Source organism: Macrobrachium rosenbergii, chromosome 55 (genome assembly GCF_040412425.1).
Source record: "Macrobrachium rosenbergii isolate ZJJX-2024 chromosome 55, ASM4041242v1, whole genome shotgun sequence".
Classification (NCBI taxonomy): Eukaryota; Metazoa; Arthropoda; class Malacostraca; order Decapoda; family Palaemonidae; genus Macrobrachium; species Macrobrachium rosenbergii.
Window position 1 is genome coordinate 51,160,467 of NC_089795.1, and position 26,462 is coordinate 51,186,928.

Here is a 26,462-nt window from a genome sequence, read left to right on the forward strand (position 1 = left end):
TAAAAAAAAAATAATGTCCTTCACATCATACGTTCACATCACCCTATACACCTGAATCCTCACAAATGCATCCTAGTGTCACATGTAGACTTTTCCTTATGCAGTGCTTTTCCATTCCACACATGTGAACGCATGACCTGTGCAAGCATTCCTTGCTTGTAGCTGAAGACTCTTAGCTTTGGATCACACTCACTCTTAGCACTGCGTAAATTCCCATGAACCGTTTATGCTTCTCTTTCTCAAAACTTTGTCGTATCATAAATACTACCACAGACACACGCACGCAAACACACACTCTCACACACACACACACATTGTTGCTACATATATATATATATATATATATATATAGTATATATATATATATATACAGTATATATATATATATATATATATATATATATATATATATATATATATATATATATATTATATATATATATATATATATATATATATATATATATATATATATATTTTATATATAATATACATGTATATATACATAAAACATAATATACATACATATATATATATATATATATATATATATATATACATGTGTGTGTTGTATATATATGCATATATATGTATATATGTATATATATATTATATATATATATATATATATATATATATATATATATATATATATATATATATATATATATATATATATACAGTATCAGAAGACAAGATAGACGTCTTTTGGGAAATTGGCATAGCTTTATTAGCGGCGTTTCAGGGGACCTTGACCATTATCACAGCTGGATAACTATGGCAATCTCTAAAACATTCCTAAAACAATTATTTTATATGAAAGAGAAAACCAAAAAAGAAGAGGAAAAATTATGTACAGAGGAAAAAATAAATGAATTTTGCGCAGAGGAAAAAATAAATAAATAATGCATAAGAGGAGAAAATAAATAAATTATCCATAAACAAAAATAAAAAAATTATGTATAGAGGAAAAATAAATAAATCATGTATAGAGGAAAATAGATAAACTATTTATAAAAGAAAAATAAATAATGTATAGAGGGTATGCACAGAAGCAAAAAATTACTATTTATTCATAGAGGGAAAAATAAATTAAGGTCAACAAAAATTACAAAAAAAGTAAATGACACAAACTTCAAAAACAAAAATCATTTTCGTGTTCCTAACCCCTTTCAGATTTCGACTACCCATGGGTTACAGCGGACGGTTCCTCCCCCTCCAAGAAGCTGAACACCTCCAGCTTCAACATAACAGCAGCCATAGCCGAAATGAAGAAGAAGCCAGTGCGCACGCGCGAGGGACCCACTCTAGTTTCCAGGTCCTGGAAGCGCTTCGTAGTTTCCAGGGGAGCCACCGTGACCCTCAACTGCACTGTCCTGGAAGCTGGGGATGTCTCGGTAAGCTGGAGAGAGAGAGAGAGAGAGAGAGAGAGAGAGAGAGAGAGAGAGAGAGAGAGAGAGAGAGTGAATGTTTATGGCACCTGTAGACACGAACATTTTTCTTCATCTCCTTCTTTAAGTCTTCAGCTAAAAACCCTTCTGGGCAGAGTCAACAGACTAAGCCCAACAGGGCTTCAAAGGGAAATCGCACTACTCTTAAATTCTTCTTCTTCTTCTTCTTCTTCTTCTTCTTCTTCTTCTTCTTCTTCTTCTTCTTCTTCTTCTTCTTCTTCTTCTTCTTCCCCAATGAAAGCGTATCACTATCTCCACAGTAGTCTAATAAAGATACATCATAGCAGATAAACAGACATTCATACGCATGTAGACCAGACTCGAGGAAGATAATTAATCATTCATTGATCATTGGACTTATTTCTTCTCCTTCCAGGTCTCTTGGTCCCGTAACAAGGAAGTTCTCACCAATGGGAGATACAGGTGAGATAAGAGAGAAAAGGCATCCTTAATTATTTAGTAAATAAATTATGAAGTCAACCAGTGCAAAACTAGGTTTGTGAATATCAAACAACTTGAACTATGTTAGGGGTGGTCAGTGCTTGGAAGTTTTACCAATATATTTAACTTAACCGCCTCCCCCCCCCAGCAAAATGACCACTATTTAACTCCCCCGCAAACGACCATTATTTAACTTCCCCCGACATGAGCACTATTTAACTCCCCCAAAATGACCACAATTTAACTTCCCCCCCAAAAAGACCACTATTTAACTTCCCTTCATGACCACTGTTTAACTTCCCCCCAAAAATGACCACTATTTAACTTCACCCCAAAAATTACCACTATTTAACTTCACCCCAAAAATGACCACTATTTAACTTCCCCCCAAAAATGACCACTATTTAACTTCCCCCCAAAAATGACCACTATTTAACTTCGCCCCCTCAAAAATGACCACTATTTAACTTCCCCAAAAATGATCACTATTTAACTCCCCCCCCCCCTCTAAAATGACCACTATTTAACTTTCCCCAAAATTATCACTATTTAACTTTCTGCCAAAATGACCACTATTTAACACACACACACGTGTGTGTGTGTGTGTGTGTGTGTGTGTATATATATATATATATATATATATATATATATATTATACACATATATATTATATATATAAAAGTGAATGTATGTTTTTATGTATGTTTGTTTGTATGTTTGTGAGCTATAGAAATCCAAGCCGCTTGACCGATCCAGAGGAAATTTGGCACATGGCCATCATTTGACCCAACTTAGATAACAGGTAGGTTTCAACCCGTATCCCTGCCCCGTTCCCCTCCCCACACCCACCTTCCCTTTAAACTTATGTGGTACATAAACTCTACGGGTTTATCATACCTAATTTCATGTACTCAAGACCATAGAAATATATTATTGAAAGTGCTTTTCAGTCACCACAGTAATACCTGGATAAAAGGACAGTCTGGTTAAAAGGAACAGTCACCACAGTAATACCTGGATAAAAGGGACAGTCACCACAGTAATACCTGGATAAAGGGGACAGTCACCACAGTAATACCTGGTTAAAAGGGGCAGTCACCACCGTAATACCTGGATAAAAGGGACAGTCACCACAGTAATACCTGGGGGACAGTCACCACAGTAATACCTGGATAAAAAGGACCGTTACCACAGTAATACCTGTTTAAAAGGGACAGTCACCACAGTAATACCTGGATAAAAGGGACAGTCACCACAGTAATACCTGGATAAAAGGGACAGTCACCACAGTCAAACTTGGATAAAAGGGACAGTCACCACAGTAATACCTGGTTAAAAGGGACAGTCATCACAGTAATACCTGGATAAAGGAGACAGACAGCACAGTAATAACTGGTTCAAGAGGGCAGACAGCACAGTAGTACCTGGTTAAAGGGGACAGATAGCACAGCAATACCTGGTTAAAGGGGACAGACAGCATAGTAATGCCTGGATATAAGGGGCAGTTACCACATTAATATGTGGATAAAAGGGACAGACAGTACAGCAATACCTGATTAAAGGTGACAGACAGTACAGCAATACCGGGTTAAAGGTGTCAGACAGCATAGTAATAACTGGTTCAAGGGGGCAGACAGCACAGAAGTACCTGGTTAAAGGGGACAGACAGCACAGTAATACCTGGTTAAAGGGGACAGACAGCAATAATACCTAGATATAAGTGGCAGTCACCACAGTAATACTTGGATAAAAGGGGCAGTCACCACAGCAATACCTGGATAAAAGGGACAGACAGAACAGTAATACATGGATAAAAGGAACAGTCACCACAGTAATACCTTGACAAAGGGGCAGTCAGCACAGTAATACCTGATAAAAGGGGCAGTCAGCACAGTAATACCTGACAAAAGGCAGTCAGCACAGTAACACCTGGATACAAAAGGGGGCAGTCAGCACAGTAACACCTTGGATAAAAGGCAAACAAAGCACAGTAATACCTGGATAAAAGGAACAGTCACCACAGTAATACCTGATAAAGGGGCAGTCAGCACAGTGGCCTGGATAAAAGGGAAAAAGCACAGCAATAACCTGATAAAAGGGGCAGTCAGCACAGTAATAATTTGATAAAAGGACATCAGCACAGTAATACCGGATAAAAGGGGGCAGTCAGCACAGTAATACCTGACATAAAAGGGACAGTCAGCACAGTAATACCTGGATAAAGGGGCAGTCAGCAGTAATACCTGGATAAAAGGGACAGTCACCACAGTAATACCTGGATAAAAGGGGCAGTCACCACAGTAATACCTGGATAAAAGGAAACAGTCACCACAGTAATACCTGGATAAAAGGGGGCAGTCAGCACAGTAATACCTGGATAAAAGGAACAGTCACCACAGTAATACCTGGATAAAAGGGGCAGTCAGCACAGTAATACCTGGATAAAAGGGGCAGTCAGCACAGTAATACCTGGATAAAAGGGGCAGTCAGCACAGTAATACCTGGATAAAAGGGGCAGTCAGCACAGTAATACCTGGATAAAGAAACAGCACAGTAATGGCCTGGATAAAAGGAACAGCTCACCACAGTAATACCTGGATAAAAGGGGCAGTCAGCACAGTAATACCTGGATAAAAGGGACAGTCAGCACAGTAATACCTGGATAAAAGGAACAGTCACCACAGTAATACCTGGACAAAAGGGGCAGTCAGCACAGTAATACCTGGATAAAAGGAACAGTCACCACAGTAATACCTGGATAAAAGGGGCAGTCAGCACAGTAATACCTGGATAAAAGGGGCAGTCAGCACAGTAATACCTGGATAAAAGGAACAGTCAGCACAGTAATACCTGGATAAAAGGGGCAGTCAGCACAGTATTAACACCTGGATAAAAGGGGCAGTCAGCACAGTAATACCTGGATAAAAGGAACAGTCACCAAACAGTAATACCCTGATAAAAGGGGCAGTCAGCACAGTAATACCTGGATAAAAGGAACAGTCACCACAGTAATACCTGATAAAAGGGGCAGTCAGCACAGTAATACCTGATAAAAGGGACAGCTCAGCACAGTACCTGGATAAAAGGGGCAGTCAGCACAGTAATACCTGGATAAAAGGAACAGACAGAACAGCAATACCTGGATAAAAGGCAAATCACCACAGTAATACCTGGATAAAAGGCAGTCAGCACAGTACCTGGATAAAATGGAACAGACAGAACAGCAATATCCGGATAAAAGGAACAGTCACCACAGTAATACCTGGATAAAAGGGATGGTCACCACTTTAATACCTGGATAACAGGGGCAGTCACCACAGTAATACCTGGATAAAAGGGACAGTCACCACAGTAATACCTAGATAAAGGGGACAGTCACCACTTTAATACCTGGATAACAGGGGCAGTCACCACAGTAATACCTGGATAAAAGGGGCAGTCAGCACAGTAATACCTGGATAAAAGGAACAGACAGAACAGTAATACCTGGATAAAAGGAACAGTCACCACAGTAATACCTGGATAAAAGGGATGGTCACCACTTTAATACCTGGATAACAGGGGCAGTCACCACAGTAATACCTGGATAAAAGGGACAGTCACCACAGTAATACCTAGATAAAGGGGACAGTCACCACTTTAATACCTGGATAACATGGGCAGTCACCACAGTAATACCTGGATAAAAGGAACAGTCACCACAGTAATACCTAGATAAAAGGGACGGTCACCATTTTAATACCTGGATAACAGGGGCAGTCACCACAGTAATACCTGGATAACAGGGGCAGTCACCACAGTAATACCTGGATAAAAGGGATGGTCACCACTTTAATACCTGATAACAGGCAGTCACCACAGTAATACCTGGATAAAGGGACAGTCACACAGTACACTAGATAAAGGGACAGTCACCACTTTAATACCTGGATAACAGGGGCAGTCACCACAGTAATACCTGGATAAAAGGAACAGTCACCACAGTAATACCTAGATAAAAGGGACGGTCACCATTTTAATACCTGGATAACAGGGGCAGTCACCACAGTAATACCTGGATAACAGGGGCAGTCACCACAGTAATACCTGGATAAAAGGGATAGTCACCACAGTAATACCTAGATAAAAGGGACGGTCACCATTTTAATACCTGGATAACAGGGGCAGTCACCACAGTAATACCTGGATAACAGGGGCAGTCACCACAGTAATACCTGGATAAAAGGGATAGTCACCACAGTAATACCTAGATAAAAGGGACAGTCACCACAGTAATACCTACAGTAGATAAAAGGGACACAGTAATACCTAGATAAAAGGGAGAGTCACCACAGTAATTCTGAATAAAAGGAACAGTCATGATAATAATACCTGGATAAAAGGAACAGACAGCGCAGTAATACCTGTTTGTCTACAAAAACGTGAGGAACTGTCAATCGGACTGCCAACACAAACCTCCCCTCTCCCTTCACCATCCTCCCTCCCCCTCCCCTTCCCTTTTCCTTTTCCTCCCCTACACATAGAATGTCATTCAGAGTTTTCCACAGCCTGGTTGGTCAATATATAGCTAATATATATATATTTATATATATATATATATTTATATATATATATATATATATATATATAAAGATATTATAGTATATTGTTCTTACATTAATCTATGAAATGTCGGTCAATTACTTTCCTTAATTCTTCGTTTGTTTTTCCAAGAAGAACAATAGTGCAAGGATATAAATAAAGAATTAAGGAAAATTTCCCTTAGGTTACTATATATATATATATATATAGTATATATATATATATATATATATATATATATATATATATATATAATTATATATATATATATATATATATATTATATATATATATAAAATATATCAAAACATCAATCACAATCACGCAGGAATAGTAATAAATTTCTTGACTCACGTCGTGAGTCAGAAATTTATATATATATATATATATATATATATATATATATATATATTCATAAAATACATATGTATAATTTATAAAAATCAAATCTAAATCTACGCAGAAGACAAAATATAAGTAAAAAAACCCTGAATTGTATAAAAGGTAAAACTTTGACATGAGCACTTTCATGTGTAACATACGCATCTTCATACCCTGAAAGATGTGCACGTAATACACGAAAGTGCGTTGTACCTACTTTTGAATCTGACGCCATTCCAGTAATTTCCTGCCATTATATATGTATGTGTGTGCGCGTGCGTTTGAGCACGAGCGCCGATATAAACCTGCAGGACAGAGTTACTGGGGAACAGGAAGCCACAGCTGCAGGTCATTTTGAAACCTTTGAAATACTGAGGAAGAAATTATGCACATGGCAGAGAGAGAGAGAGAGAGAGAGAGAGAGAGAGAGAGAGAGAGAGAGAGAGAGAGAGAGAGAGAGAGTGTGCCAACCAGGACAGACTGTAGAACGGAATTCTAAATTACATATTAAAGTTTTTTCATGATTTCAGATTGGACACCATGTTCGTCCCAAAATACCGCCCGCACCTTTTTCCTTGTTACAATTTAGGGTGGTGGTGGGGAGATGGTGGGGCGCGTTGAGGTGGGTTGGGGTGCGAGGAGGGTAGGGGATACGGAAAGTTAAGTTGGAGAAAGTAACAAATAAACAAAAGGTAGCTTCTAAACCTTTGATAATAGAATGTATTTTTTGTGTGTGTGAATCTAAGCAATGCCTCACTGTAGTAAAAGATTGTTGCACATGGTCAAGAGGGCTTGTGCGCGTGTGACACTGGTGTTTAGCACTAGGTTGTGGCGACCTTTCCAAGCACTGAACAAGCCCAGTATCAACAGGATTGACGCATGCTTATACCAACTGCTTTTCAATATGTAACAGTTACAGTAGCAAATTTCCCGTTTTTGACGCCATGCTCTAACGTCAATTTTACCATGTATTTTATTCATTTCTTTATCCCTTCCTCATTGCGACCTTCCTTAATCTCGATTTCATCCTATTCCTTCCCAAGATACACAAGTGACGACAGGATCAGTCCCATGCACGAGGCAGGGTCCTGCGACTACGGCCTTCGCTTCGTCAGGGTGCAACCCGAGGACTCGGCCGTGTACAAATGTCACGTGGGCACTGAACCTGAGCAGGTGGCGGCCGTCAAATTGGTGGTCATAGGTAAGGAACCAGTGACCTCAAAAAAGAAAACGTTTAAGAATTCTTAAAGATGAAACGTTTCCCAGTTTGAAGGGAAGTAAAGTTTTAGCTGCGAGTGCATAGTTTCAATTTAATGTCCCTGGTTCAAATGTTAGCTGATGACCAGGTAGTTTATATCTCATTGTGACCGAAAAAAAGTTTAAGAATTCTAAAAGATGAAACGTTATCCAGCTTCAAAGGAAGTGAATTTTGAGCTGTGAATGTATAGTTTCAATTTAATGTCCCAGGTTCAAATGTTAGTTGATGACAAGATAGATTACATCTTATTGTGACAAAAAAAAAAAAAGTTTAAGAATTCTCAAAGAGAAAACGTTTCCCAGCTTAAAGGGAAGTAAACTTTGAGCAGTGAATGTGTAGTTCCAAGTCAATGTTGCTGTGAAATTGGTGGCCATAGGTAGGGAATCAGTGACCTTGAAAAAAAGTTTGAGAATTCTTATAGAAAAAATGTTCCCAGCTTAAAGGGAAATAAAATTTGAGCTACGAGATTCAAATGTTAGTTCATGGCAAGATGTTTTGCATTTCATTGTGACCAAAAGAAAAAAATTTAAATTCTTATAGAAAAACATTTCCCTATTTCAATAGAAGCAAACCTTGAACTATGAATGTATGGTGTTTTAACTTAATGTTTCTGTTTCATAATAATGTAAATTATCAAAAAAAAAGTCTTGTTTTGCGAATAATGCATTGAAAAGTCTTAGTTCCTGTAACTTTCCCAGGAGAGATGACACAAATGTTAAGTGTTTCCTGTCAAAAAGCAACAACTGAAATGAAAACGTTTCGATTTATCAGTGAAATAAGCACAATAGGCTGCTTTTGCTGTGAGGCATGACTCAGCGATCGGGAATCCCACCCACTCACTGAAACAAAAATGTGTTTGAACCCTGAGTTTTCGTTTCGTATCAGATTTAATTCTTTGAGCTGCAAGTGTTCTCAACTTTCTTCGTGGTTTGAAAGGCTTCTTTCCTTTGTCCTCGTAATGATATAATCTCTCTCTCTCTCTCTCTCTCTCTCTCTCTCTCTCTCTCTCTCTCTCTTACATGCACACAAACGCCCAATGGGTCTTCTCTTGCGTTCTGGACATTCTATAATTCCCCTAAATTTCCTAAACCTACAACAATGTCCTAAAGTATTCTTATGACTTGTTCAAGTCGATGCCTCTATGCACGTATGCAATATCCATGTCCTAAATACATGTTTAGCAACTTATCACATACACATCACAAACAGGCTTAATGCAAGTTAACAACTTATCGGTAGTCCTATACCCAGCTTCATAAGGTTATCCAGCATTTGCCAAAACTTCGTTCTCCACTTGCGGTCGTCGACTTGTTGTCAACCTGTTTGTGATATGTATGTGACAAGTTGCCAACGCGTGTTTAAAACATTTTCTCATATAGTGTGAACACAGCCTAAAATTTTTTTAATTTATACAACAGATGCCTACTCCGTTATTTTTGGAGCTTCGGAAGTTTCTGTGGCAGCTGGTGGTACACTGTACCTTCTCTGCATGGTACTGCAGGTATCAGACATACCTGAATACATCTTGTGGTACAGAGATGACACCGTCATAGACTATTCGAAGGAAAGTATATCCGTAAGTAAAGCGTGATTAAATGTTTTGCAAGTCATTTGAGTCTAAAAGTAATCTATTCTTTATTTATAATCAATTTAGAATCTACTGTAGCTCAGGGTTATTTTGGATCGTGTGAAATACACACACGTAAACTGAATCTTGCTGACGCTCACTCTCAGTTTTATTTTCTTAAAAACACCCTCGGCTTCCAAGTTCTTTTGCAGCTTTTCTTCACCATCACCAGTCAGGATTATCTGTAGACATCTGCCACTACATATATATATATATATATATATATATATATATATATATATATGTATATACATACACTATATGTATACATATATATATTATATAAAATATATATATATGTCATCTTTTTTATTTCACACATACTCAGATGTACATTTTTCCTTCTTTCCATAACCTCTTCCATACATCATTCATAAGAATATTTAAAAAACATTAAGGATACCAAACACTCTTGTCTGAAAGCTACTTTTACTTCAGAGCAGTCACTGTACCTCTACTTATTCTAACTCAACCCTTTCATCCTACAGATTCTGAATCATTTCCAGCAAATCCCCTTCTGCACCATACATCTTCTAGCAAACTAAGCCCTATACCCAGTATATCGTACCAAAATACTGAGACTTCAACAAAGACCAATTTGGTTCTGATCTCACCGATGTAACTGAAACAAGTTCGTTCTAAAAACTCAAGGAAAAGATTCAGAATTTCAACTATCATAACTAAAAGCTGTACCCTTGTGATTCTGTAGAGGTGAGGGCAAGATTCAGAATTAAGTCTGTATCTTGACAAGTCAAGTGTCCAATCACATTATTATTATTATTATTATTATTATTATTATTATTATTATTATTATTATTATTATTATTATTATTCAGAAAATGAATCCTATTCATATGAACAAGCCACCACAAGGGGCCAATTATTTGAAAGTCAAGTTTCTAAGGAATATTACGGTGTTCTTTAGGAAGAAGTAACAGAAGGTAATGGGAAATACAGAAGATCGCTTATTAAGAAAAAATAAATTAACAAATTACTAAATACACAGATAAGAATGTAAGTAAATTATTATAATACAAAGAGAATTGTATTAGGGTAGTAATGCATTGCACTACATTCACGTTCAGAAACCTATTCCACAACCCAGGTGAAGACGGAGGAAGATACGAGATCAAGCGAACTCCAGGTTCGAAACATCAACTTCACTGACTCTGGAAACTACACCTGCCAGCCTTCCAATGCCATCCCTGCCTATGTAATCGTCCACGTCTTTAAAGGTAACGATGCCTCACAATAATCCTGAGTTACTGTACTTTAACATTATAACTAATTCAGTTGCATTCTTGAGTTCATTTTCAGTATCGAAAACGTTTCATCTATTGTACTCAAGATATTTCACATGACAGGAATCTTGTTTTGTACCAAAATACATTTCTATTGGTGGTTGTTAGTTTCTCATTTAATACGATTATATGCAATGTTGATTTCAGAAGTACTGAGTAAAAACTACAATGATGGTAACTCGTAACTTGAAAATTTTCAGCAACAAAGGCTGATCTCTGTTTAACATTTGATTTTCTATGTCCAGCACACATATGGAAATGCAACAAAAATGATCTTCTAAATACGTTTTGTTGTAAGGGTTTATGAATCTATTTTTTTCTGGAGCCTTGCGCAGAGTCCAGGATAAAGGAAAGAAGTCTGGATTGGAAGGCTGGAAGATGATGAGTACTCAAAAAGGGGAAATGGAACTTGTATTATCTTTGTTTCTGTTTGGACTGGATTTTGGGAGAGAACTTCCATTGACTTCCACCCCAAACAATAGCTGATTTTCGACTAAATTGTGGAGCTAGCTTAGAGGGTCACTGGCACTGAGCAAACATGTCGAAACCAATCCTACAGACACCTTGGGTCACCAGTAATCCAAATTTTAGTGGCTCTTGTGTAAAAGCTTTGAATGGCAACATAATAATTGCAGCAATTCCGGGGAAAATTACCAGTACTAATTCCAAAATGGCAACACTATCCATCCTAATCAAAGTGAAGTTTCAATTAGTCCAACAGGAAGTTATGTCACGATTATAAGATCCAGTCTAGTTTTCATAGGTGAGTGAACATAGATAGCTCGACTTATCAGCATTATAGGGTCCAATTTAATTTTTCTGGACGAGATAGTAACGAAAGTTATTCCTGTTATGTCTATAACATTAAAATTAAATTGGTTAGTGTGGACACTTTACATTAGCTATAAAATCCAATTTAATTTTGCTGGATGATTTAATAAGAACAGTTACTCTTCTCATGTCTTACGTCCACTTGAATTTTGCTGGATCAGTTCCAACTTCCTGGATAAGCTGAAGGATGAGTTATAAAGGCTTTTACTCTTAAACATTTACAAAGTTACCTCTAATTTTAATGAATGGACTGCTAAGGACGAATAATTTGATCATGTTTTGAAATATACATTACTTTTAATAAATGGTCTGATAACAATCCTTAAGCCTATTACTCTTGTAGACTCAGTTTAATCTTTAAGCAAGCTGATAAGAATGTCAAATTCGGTCTCTTTTTTTTAACTCATGGTCTCCGTTTGACCAGTGAGTTGTTAAGGACACATATCACAGACAGGTTGAGTACAAGTCACTTAATTACTGGTAGCACTAACCAGTGTTCATACTACTGTTCGGCACTTGCCAAAGATTTGTTCTCCAATGAAAGTCGTTTATGTGTTTTCAACCAGTGTGTTGTGTGCAATAAGTTGCCATGTGTTTATGACTTGCTTTACTGTAGTGTGAACGCACCTTAACACTTTAACTCTTTATGAAATCTGACCTATTTTAGACAAGAATGCTCAAGTTTTTAAGAAATTTTATTTACTTTGTAGGAATAGGATCATAATGAATTTACCTTGCCTCCACATTTGAAAGTCTTGTCAAACTTGAGCTGATGGGGACGAGCATGTATGGCATGTATGTGAACTCAAGAGTATGATGGACATTTTGATAAAGACAACTAAATTAGCCATATCCAGTACCTAGTCTAACTCGGTTAGCCGAAGCAACAAGTACTACTAACTAACTTGTTCAAATATCTAATATCCTGTCAAAATTATGACAGCAGACAGGGACGACTAACTTTGTCAGATCGGAAATAAACATCCTTTTTGAAAGCAGTGGGAATAAACATTGTTACACTGAAAAGTTTTCGTAATAAAATGTCTTGAAAAATTTTCTTCTTAGTATCAGAATAACCACTTCATTGGGCTCATTTGGGTAATCTCAGTTTTAGTATGAAGTTTCCAATGATAGAAGTTCGTGTTGTTTTTCCATTGGTTCTTTCTCAATGTCTCAAGTGTCAGTGGCCCTTTAAGGGTAAGCTTAAACTGTTGTGTTAAAACTGTATTCAAACTTGACCATTTCCATTTCAGAACTCTTTCAGCAAGGTTCAGCCAGATTTCTTTCCTGTATCTGACACTCGTCTATTGATAAGAGTATAAGTGGGGCAGTTTTTTTTTTATTTACGTTCTTTGTTGCTTTTCTTTTTTGTATTCTCTCTTTCTACCATCTGAATCTTTAGAAACTAAACCAACTTTCTTAAAGGAAAACGTGAATTTTAAGAGTGAATGACAATACAGTTCCAAGAGTGGGAGCAGTTAGAACATTTTCTTTTTTCTTTTCTTTGAAATGGGTTCGATTCCCAACCTAAGTATCGTGAAGATGCTTGGCATTAGGGGAATTTTATATAGTATGTTATCAAAGAAAATGGTTCTGATTTCCTGTTAGTCATCATGTCTCTAGGGACCTAACTCAGCCATATTCAGCCTACTCTGCAATTAGCTGGTTAACTAAATATATATATATATATATATATATATATATATATATATATATATATATATATATATATATATATATATATATATATATATATATATAGTATTACATCTTGAGCCTTTCAGTTCTCAGTGTTTCTCTAGGGAAATGAGGCTGCAAGCTAACGCAACTGTTATTCCCAGCTTGGGTCGAATGGATGGGCTGAAAAAAAATATATATATGTAATATGTATATATATATATATATTATATATATATATATATATATATATATATATATATATATATATACAATTATACTCTAAACTTAATAGACTACTGTACTTATAGTTATCATTAACAGTATACTGTTTGCTATGCTACCAATTCAGATGATACACATTTTAAGACAAATCTCTAAAACTTAATGTTAAGCATAAAGTACAGATTAGTTTCGATTATGAATTATTTGGAATTCTTGTTAGCTCTAAGATGTCTAGAAAATATTGAAGTACAGTCTATAATAAAGGGTCTTTGTAACTTAATTGATTTTGTTACTCATCAGAAAGCCAGACTCCTAAAGCATCTGTTAAGTGGCGGTTATTACTTTATATATATATATACATACACACATATATATACATATATATACACATATACATATGTATATATATGCATGTATGTATATATATGTATATCTATATATGTAGATATAATACATATATAATATATATTTTACATATTTATATACTGTATGTATATATACATATATATAGCACAACAGCAAACTTTCGTAGATTGTAAGGCCCATGTATCCTGTCCCTCCCTAAACTTGTCACTTACCAGTAAAACCAGTGCTAAATGCTTCCCGTAAATAGGCAAACAGAACAAAAATTCTTTGACTCCTCAAATATTGCTTGTCTTTTATGCTAATCTCTCATATGCTTTGTTGACGAGGGGTGTTTTTATTTTGTAAATATTCTAAAATCTCAATTTTGGTTTTTCTTCACTTGTGAATAAAATGTTTGCTTCATTTGGCAAAACATTAAAGCCCCTTTTTCATACATTATCCTTTATATTACCACGTTTTTTCTGAAACTCAAAAAATGAAACTTATGGAAAAACATAAAAAAAAAGAGTGGACCTGTTCGATACTTTATCAGTTGCGCAAATATTCTGCTTTATCCAGTACATAGCCTTAATTTAATAAAGTCTCCTTTTGAATTTGAATAATGAAAGAATGGGAAACTGCTAATAAAGTCAATTCTCAAGATGCAGAATACTTGTTCGTATGTTTATTCACTTCGTTGGAATGGTTTTGTAAAAAGGCGTGCGTGTATTTTGGCAAAAATTTCACCAAACGTGGGCCTTGTTTTACCTTGGCGTAGGGGCCAAAGCATTCAATATGTGACATTTCGGAAGATTTCCACTAATGGAAAGAGGTACAATTTCAACTCCATTTGCCTATGATAATTTTATCTACAGAGGTTAAAATCCCAACACTTCAGTAAAGGAGAAACTTCTCCATTGGTTTGGCTCTTTGAGCAGTTTGAAAGTCTCTTGGTGTTTCAACCATGACAAAAAGGCAAGAAAAAAAATTGAGAGTTTTCTTGTCATTTTAGGAAAAGGAAAAAGGTTCTAAATCTCACAGTACAGAGGGAAACCTTCAGATGCCTTTATAATGAGAAACAAGGAACACTACTGCAACCTCGGCATGGAGAGAAAGCCTCCACACAAATTTGATAGGGGAAGAAAAAAGGAATTCCCAAGATCTAATGTCATTGGTATGGGTAGCATTCAAACAAAGGAAAGACAGCTTTATCCATAAAAATTCTTTCTGCCATTATAGCACAGGGTAGCTTCACAGCTTATTCAACACAAGACGAAAGAGTTTATTGATCTGTCATTTAACAGTGAAGGACTAAACCTCATCCAGCACAGTAGAAAAATTGAATCTACATTCACTAGGGTAGAATACTTTTTCTTCCTCAATCTATTTATAGGGAAAAATCTTTTTCTGGGATTTTCAGCATAGAAGCAAAGTCCTCACAGAGTATTTTTTCAACTTAAGTGGAGCAGTCTCCCTAACCTTCCGACAATTTCATAAAATGTGAAAGCTTTCTTCCCATATATTTGTCTTTGGCACGTTAATGTAAATGTAAAACTCCTATTCATTTAACTTTTTAAGATGTTGGTTGCAGGAAAGGCGGTGGGGCGGGGGAGGGTGCTGGGCCGTCGTAAAAATTTGTCTGAGGCAACTCCCACTAGGCCGATTATAGACGGAGCCGTTTCCCTTTCATAGTCCACTGTAAATCTGTTTTTTATGGTATGAAGATGGTTATGATGTCATTTTGAAATCCATTGTAGCATGTTCAAAAATGGAAATCCTTACCTCCATGGTAAGAAATTACAACCAAACCTAAGCCACTTCAACAGCTGCGAAGAAGTTTATGAACTTAGCAAGTATTGTGCACCTCGCAAAAAGAGGTCTCTAAAAGTTCAGTCCTAGAATTCTTAACTGACACGAGGGAAAAATTATCGTACCATTTCTGCTAAAATCAAATCCTCCCTCTCGCAAGCTTTGTTGACCAAGAATATTTCTGCAGTTCAGTTGGTTCATTGTTCAGGTTTAAATTCTGGCAAAGCCTCTTTGCATTGCTGCTAACGAATTTTGTTACTTAGATCAACTGAAGCTATCCAAACTTCTATTTCTTCGCTTATATCAGTATTAGGCTAAATCTATTCTGCACATACTTCTGCTAGATATTTATACAGATGTTAGGATTGTCGGTACGAAGTTATTACATTTTCATGTAGAAAACAGGAGTCACTCTACTCCCAAATACAGTATGCCTGGTGTGTAGAGTTGAATACCTGCCAAGCAGGATACAAATATAGGCACTAGGAACATATTGCTATTTGCCAGTCTTGATACAGGGCATTTGCATGCTTACTCTATTTCTCTCCAGTCCCATAAAGGAAAATGGAGGGGTGTGTTTTTTACCAAAAATTTAAAGCACGTGGGTGCTGCAGTTCTAATGCAATCAAGCTAAAAATAAGGGTTACACAAGCAGAACTATGGTAACACCAGTCCCCTAGCAAAATGCTTCAAGCCCCGAGTGCGATATGTTCTTCCAACAGTTGGCATGTCATGGTACATCATCATTGCTGTATTAACTAAAAAGAGAAATGGGATGTGGTCCCTGAACTGGTAATAAACCAGTGCCAGCGTTACTTCTACGATAAAGTAGCATTCAAGTCTGAGGATGGTAAGCCTCCTCACAGAATCTAAAGTTAGAAGTCCCTGACTACATAATTCCTCATGACAAGGAAATGGAGCCCAATCTTATGACTAGACAACATCACTAGTTTTATGTAACTCTCAGGTCAGTGGCTTTTGGTCTACATGAATTATGTACTTCGATACAAGCCAGTGAGATGCATGTGTAACTTGTGACATGGCCGTTTGGCTTCTGTTCTGGTACTGACGCCACAGGAACACAGCTTTCAACATGATACTGTGTGTCCTAGAGACAGGAACGTGTCCCAGAGATAAGGAAGTGTCCCAGAGAAAGGAAGTTTCTCCGAAAACTTGAGTTCTTGGGTGCAATGATTTTCCACGTTGTTGTGATGAAATGAGGGTTATACAAATTCTGACTAACTGGAAAGAAGGCATTTACATTAAGTACAGGACCCACAGGCTTCAGTCTTACAAAGTAATAGGTCTTTCCACAAAAAAGTAGGAAGTGCTTTATTACAGTAATTCACAAAATTTCATACTGAAACGAATGGCGCCTGGATGTGTAAACAGTGAGATCAGCAAGAAAAGGTACAATTCAAGTGATAAGGGGCATATTTTGTCTGAAGTGGCTATGGGTGTCAAGGAGCAATAAAGCAACTAAAGAGCTACCTTTCTAAAACTTGTTGAAAATCGTAAAATCTCGTCTCTTTTTTATTGACATATTAAAAAAAAAATTGCCCCACCTCTGCTTGTTAAAGATGCTCAGCAAAATTTTGAGCTTGTGCGCTAGAAGCTAATATAATTGCGGTTGTGCCAAAGCCAAGGCCTTTGCTAGGTGATTGCGATTAGGCTTAGCTTCTGTGTCTTTACCTGACGAAAGAAATAGAAGGTTCCGTAGTTAGGGCTGAGTCATAGGTGCTTCCTGAGAGCTCGTCTGATTATCGCGTTTTGTAATGTTAGAGCAAGGGTGTTGTTCTTTTGACTGGTGGTTTGATGAGTAGCGTTGAATAATTCTAGAATACACTGCAGTGCTTACACTGAGCGCCAAGCTCTCAATGACTGTTCTGTTGTTTATTATCTATATATCTTTAACTGTCTTATCTAAGTACAGGAAAACTGTCAAAAATGCCTCTGTTTATCGTAGTATGAAAATTAAAATGCCAATTCTTTATTGAATCTCATTCATTAACGTTTATCGACCAGGGAAGGGCTCTTCTGTTCACTCATTCACTCTTCTTTCTCCAGATTCTAAGAACAAGAGAGGCCCCACGCAGAAGTGCGACGACTGTGTGCTCTTTCTGCAACTGGGGGCGACCTTCGCCTTCTTCACTCTCAGCTTCGTCATCGCCTTCTGCATCCACAGCAGGGACAACAGCCGTCCCAGGAACGACGATCCTCGACTGTCGGAAGAATTCTATCTGACGCCTGATATGGATTAACAACATGGCGTTGTTGGCCTCTTGCTCACGCATGGGTGGTGAAAGTCGACGTCTGACTTGGCGATCGAACCTAGTTAAAACTGTGGTCACTGCGTTCCCAATCGATGACATTCGCTCCTTACTACTGTGTTCATGTATCTCCTGAAAACTGGGGATGGTAGGAAATGGGTCTTGATCTTTATTTGAAGGAAATACTAGCAAAAATTACTAGTATTTGGTGAGGACCTCCCCCACCTTTTTTTTTTTCTTTTATCAATCCCTGCGTTGCCAGACCAGATTTTTTTTACCACAAGTGCTGCTAACTACCACTGACGTGCTAAGAGGCCCTAAAGTTCTTCGCCAAATTTTGATATCAAAATGGCAATATGTTTTGTTACGTCTATCATATTCATTCTTTACGCAAACACCTTTTGATATCACAAGACGTACCTGTTGTTATGATATAAAAACATGTAATATACTCACTGTTTCCCTTCCTTTTCTTCCGGTTCTCTGGATCTTCCCACATTACTCATGTTAAACAATAACTGAAACTATCTTGGCTTCTCATGGCACACTGTGACCCACTGCATCTTAAACCAGACTCCCAAGGCCTATTACGAGATCTTAAACCTCTATTTGTGAGGATGGGGTTGCTAGCCTATGCATGTGCTCCCAGATGGCCACAGTCACTTATGAGACAAACTGGGTCTGTCACGAAATGCTAATCACCAATCCAAGGACTGACCAGGCCTAAGGTTGCCTAACCTGCTAGATAAATGTATGAAGATTAAATTACCTGTAAACTTCATTCAAGACTGAGAGTACGCAAGAAAATGTTTTCAAGTGGTAAATAAATTTAACAGAAGATTGTGGGAGAAAAAGTTTCGTTTTTACTAAGTAATGAATGTTGGTTAATGTTCCATAAACGTTTCAGAATCTATTACATGCCTAAACAGTGTTGCCAAGATGACGAAAAATATTCTGAGAAATCCTGTGATCCTTCGTAATCAACTCCCCCTCCTCTCTCTCTCTCTCTCTCTCTCTCTCTCTCTCTCTCTCTCTCTGTCAAAGACCTTATATCTCGATGATTTACAGCTAACTGTGATCAACCAAGTGATGTGAAGTAGGAATGCAATAAATCATATAAACATCCAATTGTTTGATTATTATTTTAAAATTTCTTATGATAAATATTGTATATACATATATATATACATATGTATATGTATATGTATATGTATATATATACAGTATACACTGTACATATAAATTTTTTACGAAAATTTTCAAATCAAAGTGAACCTTTATCTGGACTTTGCACCCAGAATTACACAGCATACGAATATAACAAAAACAACCACCTTGCTGCAAAAACAGATTTACCTCACAGTCAACATTATCTGCAACAACCCAATTCTTCGATTTAACCAACCAAAACAAATCCTCCCTTGCCGTGACCAGGATTCGAACCTGGGTTATTGCGGCCACAACGCAATGTACTAACCACTATACGATCACGGCTGCGGAGGCAGACAACGAATGGATCAGTCAGCTGATCCCATGAGCATCTATCTAGAGTAGTGGTGGTAGTAGTATTAATGGGGGTTGTCCTTTGCAACGGCTCACTCGCTCGACCTATTTCTCCTTTATTTGGAATTAAGTCGCTCATAATGTCCATAAGACTTGTATACCGAATTTACATTCTCTTCAATTTCTCTCTCTCTCTCTCTCTCTCTCTCTCTCTCTGAGTGTGTGTGTGTGTGTGTGTGTTCTCTCTCTGCACGTATGTATATCTTTCTCTCTGTATGCACGTATCTAACTATCTCTTCTCTTTCTCTCAAAACAAACATATATATATACATATATAGATTTACATCTATCTCATCTATCTATCTACTAAATATATATCTATATATATATATATATATATATATATATATATATATATATATATATATATATATATATATATATAATATATATATATATATATATATATATATATATGAGATATCTTAATCAGATTTGTTCTACGTACTCAGCAGTTATCAAAGTCTTCAATTACATTACATTTGTGTATTTCAGGTACCCTGATTGAAAGAGGTACTACTAAATGAACCCCTAAAAATGGTTACTCCTCAAGAAAAGGCACAATGTGTGTCCTGGTTTATTGAAACAAAATCGGATATGCAGACTCAGCAAGACTACACAACTAAGTATGGAAGAGATCCACCGTCACGTCCGTCAATTCGCGCAGGGCACAAGAAATTTATGGAGACAGGGACAGTGTTGGATAAAGGGAGGAGTGGACGACCAAGAGCATCTGAGGAAAACATTGATCGTGTAAGACAAGCCTTTGATCGTTCTCCTACAAAGTCCATCCGTACTGCTGCCAGACACTTACAGATACCACGTTCAACAGTGCACAGAGTCCTACAGAAGAACTTGCGATTGTACGCTTACAAAGTGCAACTAATACAGGCACTCGAGCCAAATGATATACAAAGATGAAAAGAGTTTGCAGTTAACATGCTGGCACGAATTTCTGAGGATGAAACATTCCTCAACCGAGTTTGCTTTAGTGATGAGGCGACCTTTCATGTTTCAGGGAAACTGAACACACATAATGTGAGAATCTGAGGATCAGAACATCCCCATGTGACTAGTGAACTTCACCGAGATAGTCCAAAGATGAATGTGTGGTGTGGGATCATGTGCAGTCGAATCACTGGTCCATTTTTCTTCGAGACATCAATTGTAGCAAATGTTTACCTTGACTTTTTGACTGAATATGTGGCACCACAAAATGACCTTCAACCGACCATCATTTTCCAGCATGTTCGTGTTTTCCTAATTCGAACATTTCCAGACCGGTGGATTGGAAGGGATGGCCCAATTCCCTGGCCACCTCGTTCACCAGATACCACTCCCCTGGACTTCTTTCTCTGGGGTTATGTTAAAGATATCGTGTATCGAACAAAGATACGGGACATCACTGATCTCAAGCAAAAGATCACTGATGCCATGGCTACCATTGATAATGCTATGCTACAGCGAACATGGCAAGAAATTAAGTACCGTCTTCATGAGCTTCATGGTGCCCATACAGAGGTGTGTTAAATGAGGCAAAAAACTTCGATATCTACCCCTCATTCGTAATAATTTCCACATATATGCCTGTTCACGTGTTTTGTAATATATTTTAAATTGCAAAGAAACTTTATTGACGTTATATATATATATATATATATATATATATATATATATATATATATATATATATATATATATATATATATATATATATATATCAATGTGAAACCCGTGGAATCTCTTAAACATTAACGGAATGTATCAAACAATTTTCAGTAATTTATCAAACGACCGTTTTCGAAAACTTCTCTTTGTCATTTTTCGTTTTCGAACACCAACTCGTTTTTTTTAGAGCCATCTGCCAAAAAAAGACCATTTGACACTTATTTAAATAATTAATTTATAGATTATTTAGGTGGTGGAAACAAAGTGAAATTGAAAAAGAGAGAAATAGAAGTTTTTTGCTTCGAATGGCGTTTGGGGTGTACTTTAATTAGAATCTCTTAAATTTTCATAATTATCGTTTGTCCATATGTATAAAAGAGTCATCGAAGGAATTCAGAGAAATCTAATTGATATACAGGTAATGATCCAAGAAAAATTGATACAGGTTTTGATACGGTCCCTCAAGAAAGCAATTGAAAAATTTCAAAGAATATTTCTTAGGAGGTAGCTTATGATCCAAAACAACTATGTACAGTTGTGATATGGGGATGGAGGGAATATAAAATTTAAGCCAAAGGCCAGCACTTGAACCTATGATGAGATCATTCAACGCTGAAAGGGAAATTGAGAATAAAAAGGTTTGAAAGGTACAGGAGGAAAACCTCGCAATTAAGCTATGAACCAACTGTTAGAAGAGGGTAGAAAGTAAGATGGAAGAAAGAGAATATGAACGGAGGTAGAGTACAAGTAATGAAAGAGGTTGCAGCTAGGGGCCAAAGGGACACTGCGAAGAACCTTGAGTAATGCTTACGGTGGCCCACGTGAGGTGCACTGATGGCACTAACCCCCTACGGGAAGTTCTGATATAGTTCCTGATCCAGAATCTTATATAAAAGCGAATGTTTGTATATTTGTATGTCTGTGCGCTATAGTAATCCGAACCACTTCACCGATCTAGACAAAATTTGGCACGTAGCCATCATTTGACCTAACTTAGATAATAGGATAGGTTTCAACCCCGTACACCAGCCCCCTTCCCCTTCCGCCTTTCCTTTGTAACTTATGTGGTAAATAAACTCTACAGGTTTATCATACTTCATTTCATGTACTCAAGATCATACATATATATTATTAAAAATGAACACAAACCACTCCCCTTTCCCTATTTCAGTCATGTTAACTGTCATTCAGAGTAATACAGCTGTATAAACGGATTGATTTTGAATTTGCGATTTGATAATAGAGAACTGGGATTGATTTTTAATTTGCTTTATTAATTTCTGCATGGTTTTATACAGTAAGATATCACTGACCGCTTTATCGTGGACTTAAAAATACTATCTTTTTAAAATGAACGATGATGATGATCATGATGATGATGATCATGATGATTATTATTATTTTATAATTAGTATTTTTATTATTATTCAAAAGATGAACCCTATTCATATGGAACAAGAAGTAAGAGGAGGTAAAGGGAAATACAGAAAGAAGAGATCTCACTTATTAACAAAGAAAAAAATAAATTAATAAATAGATAAAAAGGTATTAAAATGCAAGGAGAATACCTTTTGGGTAGTAATGCATTGCTTCTTCGCTTGAACTTTTGAAGTTCCAATTGCACGACATCCTCAGGGAGACTGTTCCGCAGTCCAACGGTGTGAGGAATAAAGAACCTCTGGAACTGAGAAGTTCTACGGCGGGGCACACTAACACGATCTTACTATAGACTCAGCTGGCAATGCCAATGTGATTTTGAAATGATGTCTTTCCCTCTGCGTTACCAAAGACTTGAAGACCTAAGAATGATTTTGACAATGAATGGTTCATAAATCCACCTCTGCTTTATCTATCATGCGCTTTCGAACTCTCATTTGAAACTGAACTAACAAAGAGCTTGCTAATTTCGATATTTTTACTGAAAGTCTGTTGACATGATTGGTTTTCATTTTTGCAACTCTTAATGAAATAAAAAAAAAGATTGGCTGACTGTTAGTTACTAAAACTAGCGTCACAACACCAATTGTATTGACGCCGAAATAACAGACAGATTTGGAGTGCTTGCAGCTGGTAAGGATTCTATAACAAGTTTCTGATTTCGAAATTATTACTGTAAGTTTATTCATAGTATTAGCTTTCTTTTTTAGACTCGTAGACTCTGCAAACGTCGTCCAAATGGATTTTAATACATAAATATCCATTACCTGTATAGATATTTATGTATCATAATCCATTTGGACGGTCTTTTAAGAGTCTACACGTCTACTAATAAACTTTCGGTAATAATTCCGAAAACAGAAACCGCTTATAGAACCCATACCTGTTGCAGGCACTCTCAAGCTATTTGTTATTTCGGCGTCAATAACCTAGAAGTTGTCACGCCAGTCTTAGTTACCATAAATCCATCAATCAATCTTATTTGTTCTTTCATTTAGCGTTGCAAAAATGAAAACCAATCATTTTAATCGGCTTTCAGTAAAAACATCGAAATTAGAAAGTTGTTCGTCATTTCAGTTTCAAATTTGCGTTCGAAAGTTCATGAGTGATAAGCAGAGATTGATATATAAACCATTCATTATTTCAATATCATTCTTGCTGTGAACTGCTTGTAGTGGTAATTTTTTTGAAAATTGAGGAAAGCATCAGCGTTACTTTATGAATAAATAAAGTTCTGGATAAAGATGCAGAACTGGAATGAATAATGCTAAATGAACTGTTTTCTCGTGGCTACTAAGTATAATCCAACAACTAAATATTTGCCTAAAATTCAGTAATGATTCTTATGACTAAATATATATTAAACTGGAATATTTCTTCTAAAATCTACACCCGAAAAATACTCCTTTTGCTCGATGAACTTAACCCATCAAGAAATTATTCAGATAGCAGTGACCAGTCATACCCTATTTATTAAGCACCCATGGAAAACATATTTCACACATTCTTTAACTATAATATTTATTTTACGCTTATTTGTTTATTCGAAGATAAACCAAACTCTTCAGAAATAGATTAGGTCATTTCACTGAGACAAGCTAGGCCTATATCTTTTCGTCCTAGATCAGGTTAGGATAGTTAGGTTAGGAGGTCAGGCTAGGCTAGGTGGTTAGGTTACGTTAGTGGTAACTTCAAAATATATCATCCTGACTCGAGAATTTTTGGTTAATCACTTTTCATGGCTAGTCAACACTTAGAAACTATGGAAAAGTAAATGCCTAGCCTACTGTTGTTGTGTTTCCTGAAACAAACGTTACATTATTACTTGCACTGTATTTTTTTACAAGCACAGCACAGTAGAAAATACTATCTACATTAAAACTACAACAGCATTTAAGCCTATATGAGTTCTATTAGCACTTTGCCGCTGCTTATTCGGGCTTTGATTAAAAAAAATTAGGAAATCGTCATGGAACAAATACTTTTCCAGTCGTGTTCTTTGCGATTTGAATGATTTTTCGGCTTGACTGTTATTGGAAATCATTTGTTTTTAACGTAACACCACAAACTGTGTAGCAATAATATTTTGGGAGAGTGGAAAAAGTCCCTGGGAGAGCACCAGGGCTTTTGGGAGGACTAACAATAAAACAAAATCTAATAGATTGAAATCAGAACGACTATAAAAATAAAGCTAGAATTTACGCATAAAGAACGCAGCTAGCAAACACGGCCGTAAAATGTCACCTTCACCCGAAACTGCCAATTTCACGGGTGACCCTAAAACCTGTAGTACATCACTTACCTGCCTGAAATATCTAAGGGTCTTTCTATAACTATATAAATAATTGAAATACATAAGACAACTACGGGTTTGTCTATAAATGAAATATATAAATAACTGAAACATGTATATAAAAATATCTGTACCTTACCTGTTATTCAGGTGTCAGGTTTCTGACGTAAAATTTAGCTTCCTCCTAAAGTTGGTGGTTGGTTTAGGTTTAGACGGCTTTGGAGGTGGGTGGGTGGAGGGGGAGGGAGATAGAACAATGTCGCCTCTGGATTTTTACCACCCAACAGAGATTTCCCTCACTCCTACGCGTAAAGTTTATACCGGCCTCTTATAACACTTTAGACGTATCGGCGATTTAACGGGTCAGTGATAGCATGAACTTCGTGAATTACAGAATACGTGATGCCTCGTTATTCGTAACACAAGAGTGAATATACGATATAAATAAATACATAATTTACCGGTTCCTGGAAGAACAAGAACACACGATCCGTACACAACGACTCCGTTTCGGTAAGTGAGGAAAAGGACTTTCTCGTTCGAGTGTTACAAAGAACTGTTTCAACTCTGAAGTTGTGAGGTCTTTATCACAAGGATTGTGACAGTGTCACTGTTTTCAGAAATCAGGCAATGAATGGCAATGATGGAAAGTAATTCGCCTGCTTTCATTCCTTATATCAATTCAAAAATATGTCCTGTAACGCTAAACATAATGAATTGAGTACTGCTATGAAAGTGCTGTTACAGGAAATTTCTTAAAACCATACTAATTAGACGTTTGAGTTGCCTTATACTAATTAATGAAACGTGAAATTTAGGCTGTAAAGCTAAGTACTGGGGCATTTTCAGCTTTCCAGTGCTTAATTATTATTATTATTATTATTATTATTATTATTTATTATTATTATTATTAAAAAGTTAAACCCTACTCATATGGAACACACCTACAGTCATTGACTTGAAATTCTAGCTCCCAAAGAACATGTGTTCATTTGCAAGAAGCTACAGAAGATAACAGTGACTACAGAAAGAAAAGAAATACATAAGTACAAGGTGAATTTGTCTTAAGTTAGTAATGCATTGCATCTTTGCTTGTACTTTTGAGATTCTAGATTCAAGAACACAGAGAAAGGAAGAAAATTCCAGAGTACAGAGGCGACTGTCTACTGAGGCTGTAAGGCTAATGAGATATTCAAAGACTCCGAGAAAGAGACTAGATTTATTCAATAAACTAAGCCACACTTTGCTGCAAAAATAACTTTACAATGAGAACCATAGGAAGCAAATGAGATTTAGACGTTGTC

The 26,462-nt window shown here is 36.7% G+C and overlaps 1 protein-coding gene and 1 non-coding gene across 4 annotated transcripts in view; one reads left to right on the forward strand and one right to left on the reverse strand.

The window, feature by feature from the left end:
- The window catches only part of LOC136835236 (contactin-3-like), a 22,781-nt gene extending 3,456 nt beyond the window's left edge, over positions 1-19,325 (forward strand). For 2 of the 3 annotated variants that reach the window (XM_067098495.1, XM_067098497.1), the window contains exons 2-8: positions 1,177-1,397; positions 1,828-1,874; positions 7,898-8,055; positions 9,531-9,688; positions 10,845-10,974; positions 11,286-11,333; positions 17,995-19,325. In XM_067098495.1, the coding sequence (XP_066954596.1) occupies positions 1,177-1,397; positions 1,828-1,874; positions 7,898-8,055; positions 9,531-9,688; positions 10,845-10,974; positions 11,286-11,333; positions 17,995-18,188 (956 nt within the window). In that variant the 3' untranslated portion in view covers positions 18,189-19,325. The remainder of the gene's footprint in view (positions 1-1,176; positions 1,398-1,827; positions 1,875-7,897; positions 8,056-9,530; positions 9,689-10,844; positions 10,975-11,285; positions 11,334-17,994) is intronic. The other variant, XM_067098496.1, reaches the window with a different exon arrangement.
- A 294-nt stretch (positions 19,326-19,619) lies between these two features.
- TRNAH-GUG (transfer RNA histidin (anticodon GUG)) lies at positions 19,620-19,691 on the reverse strand. Its single transcript has one exon. It is a non-coding gene; the product is annotated as a tRNA-His (tRNA).
- Between the last annotated feature and the right edge of the window lie 6,771 nt (positions 19,692-26,462).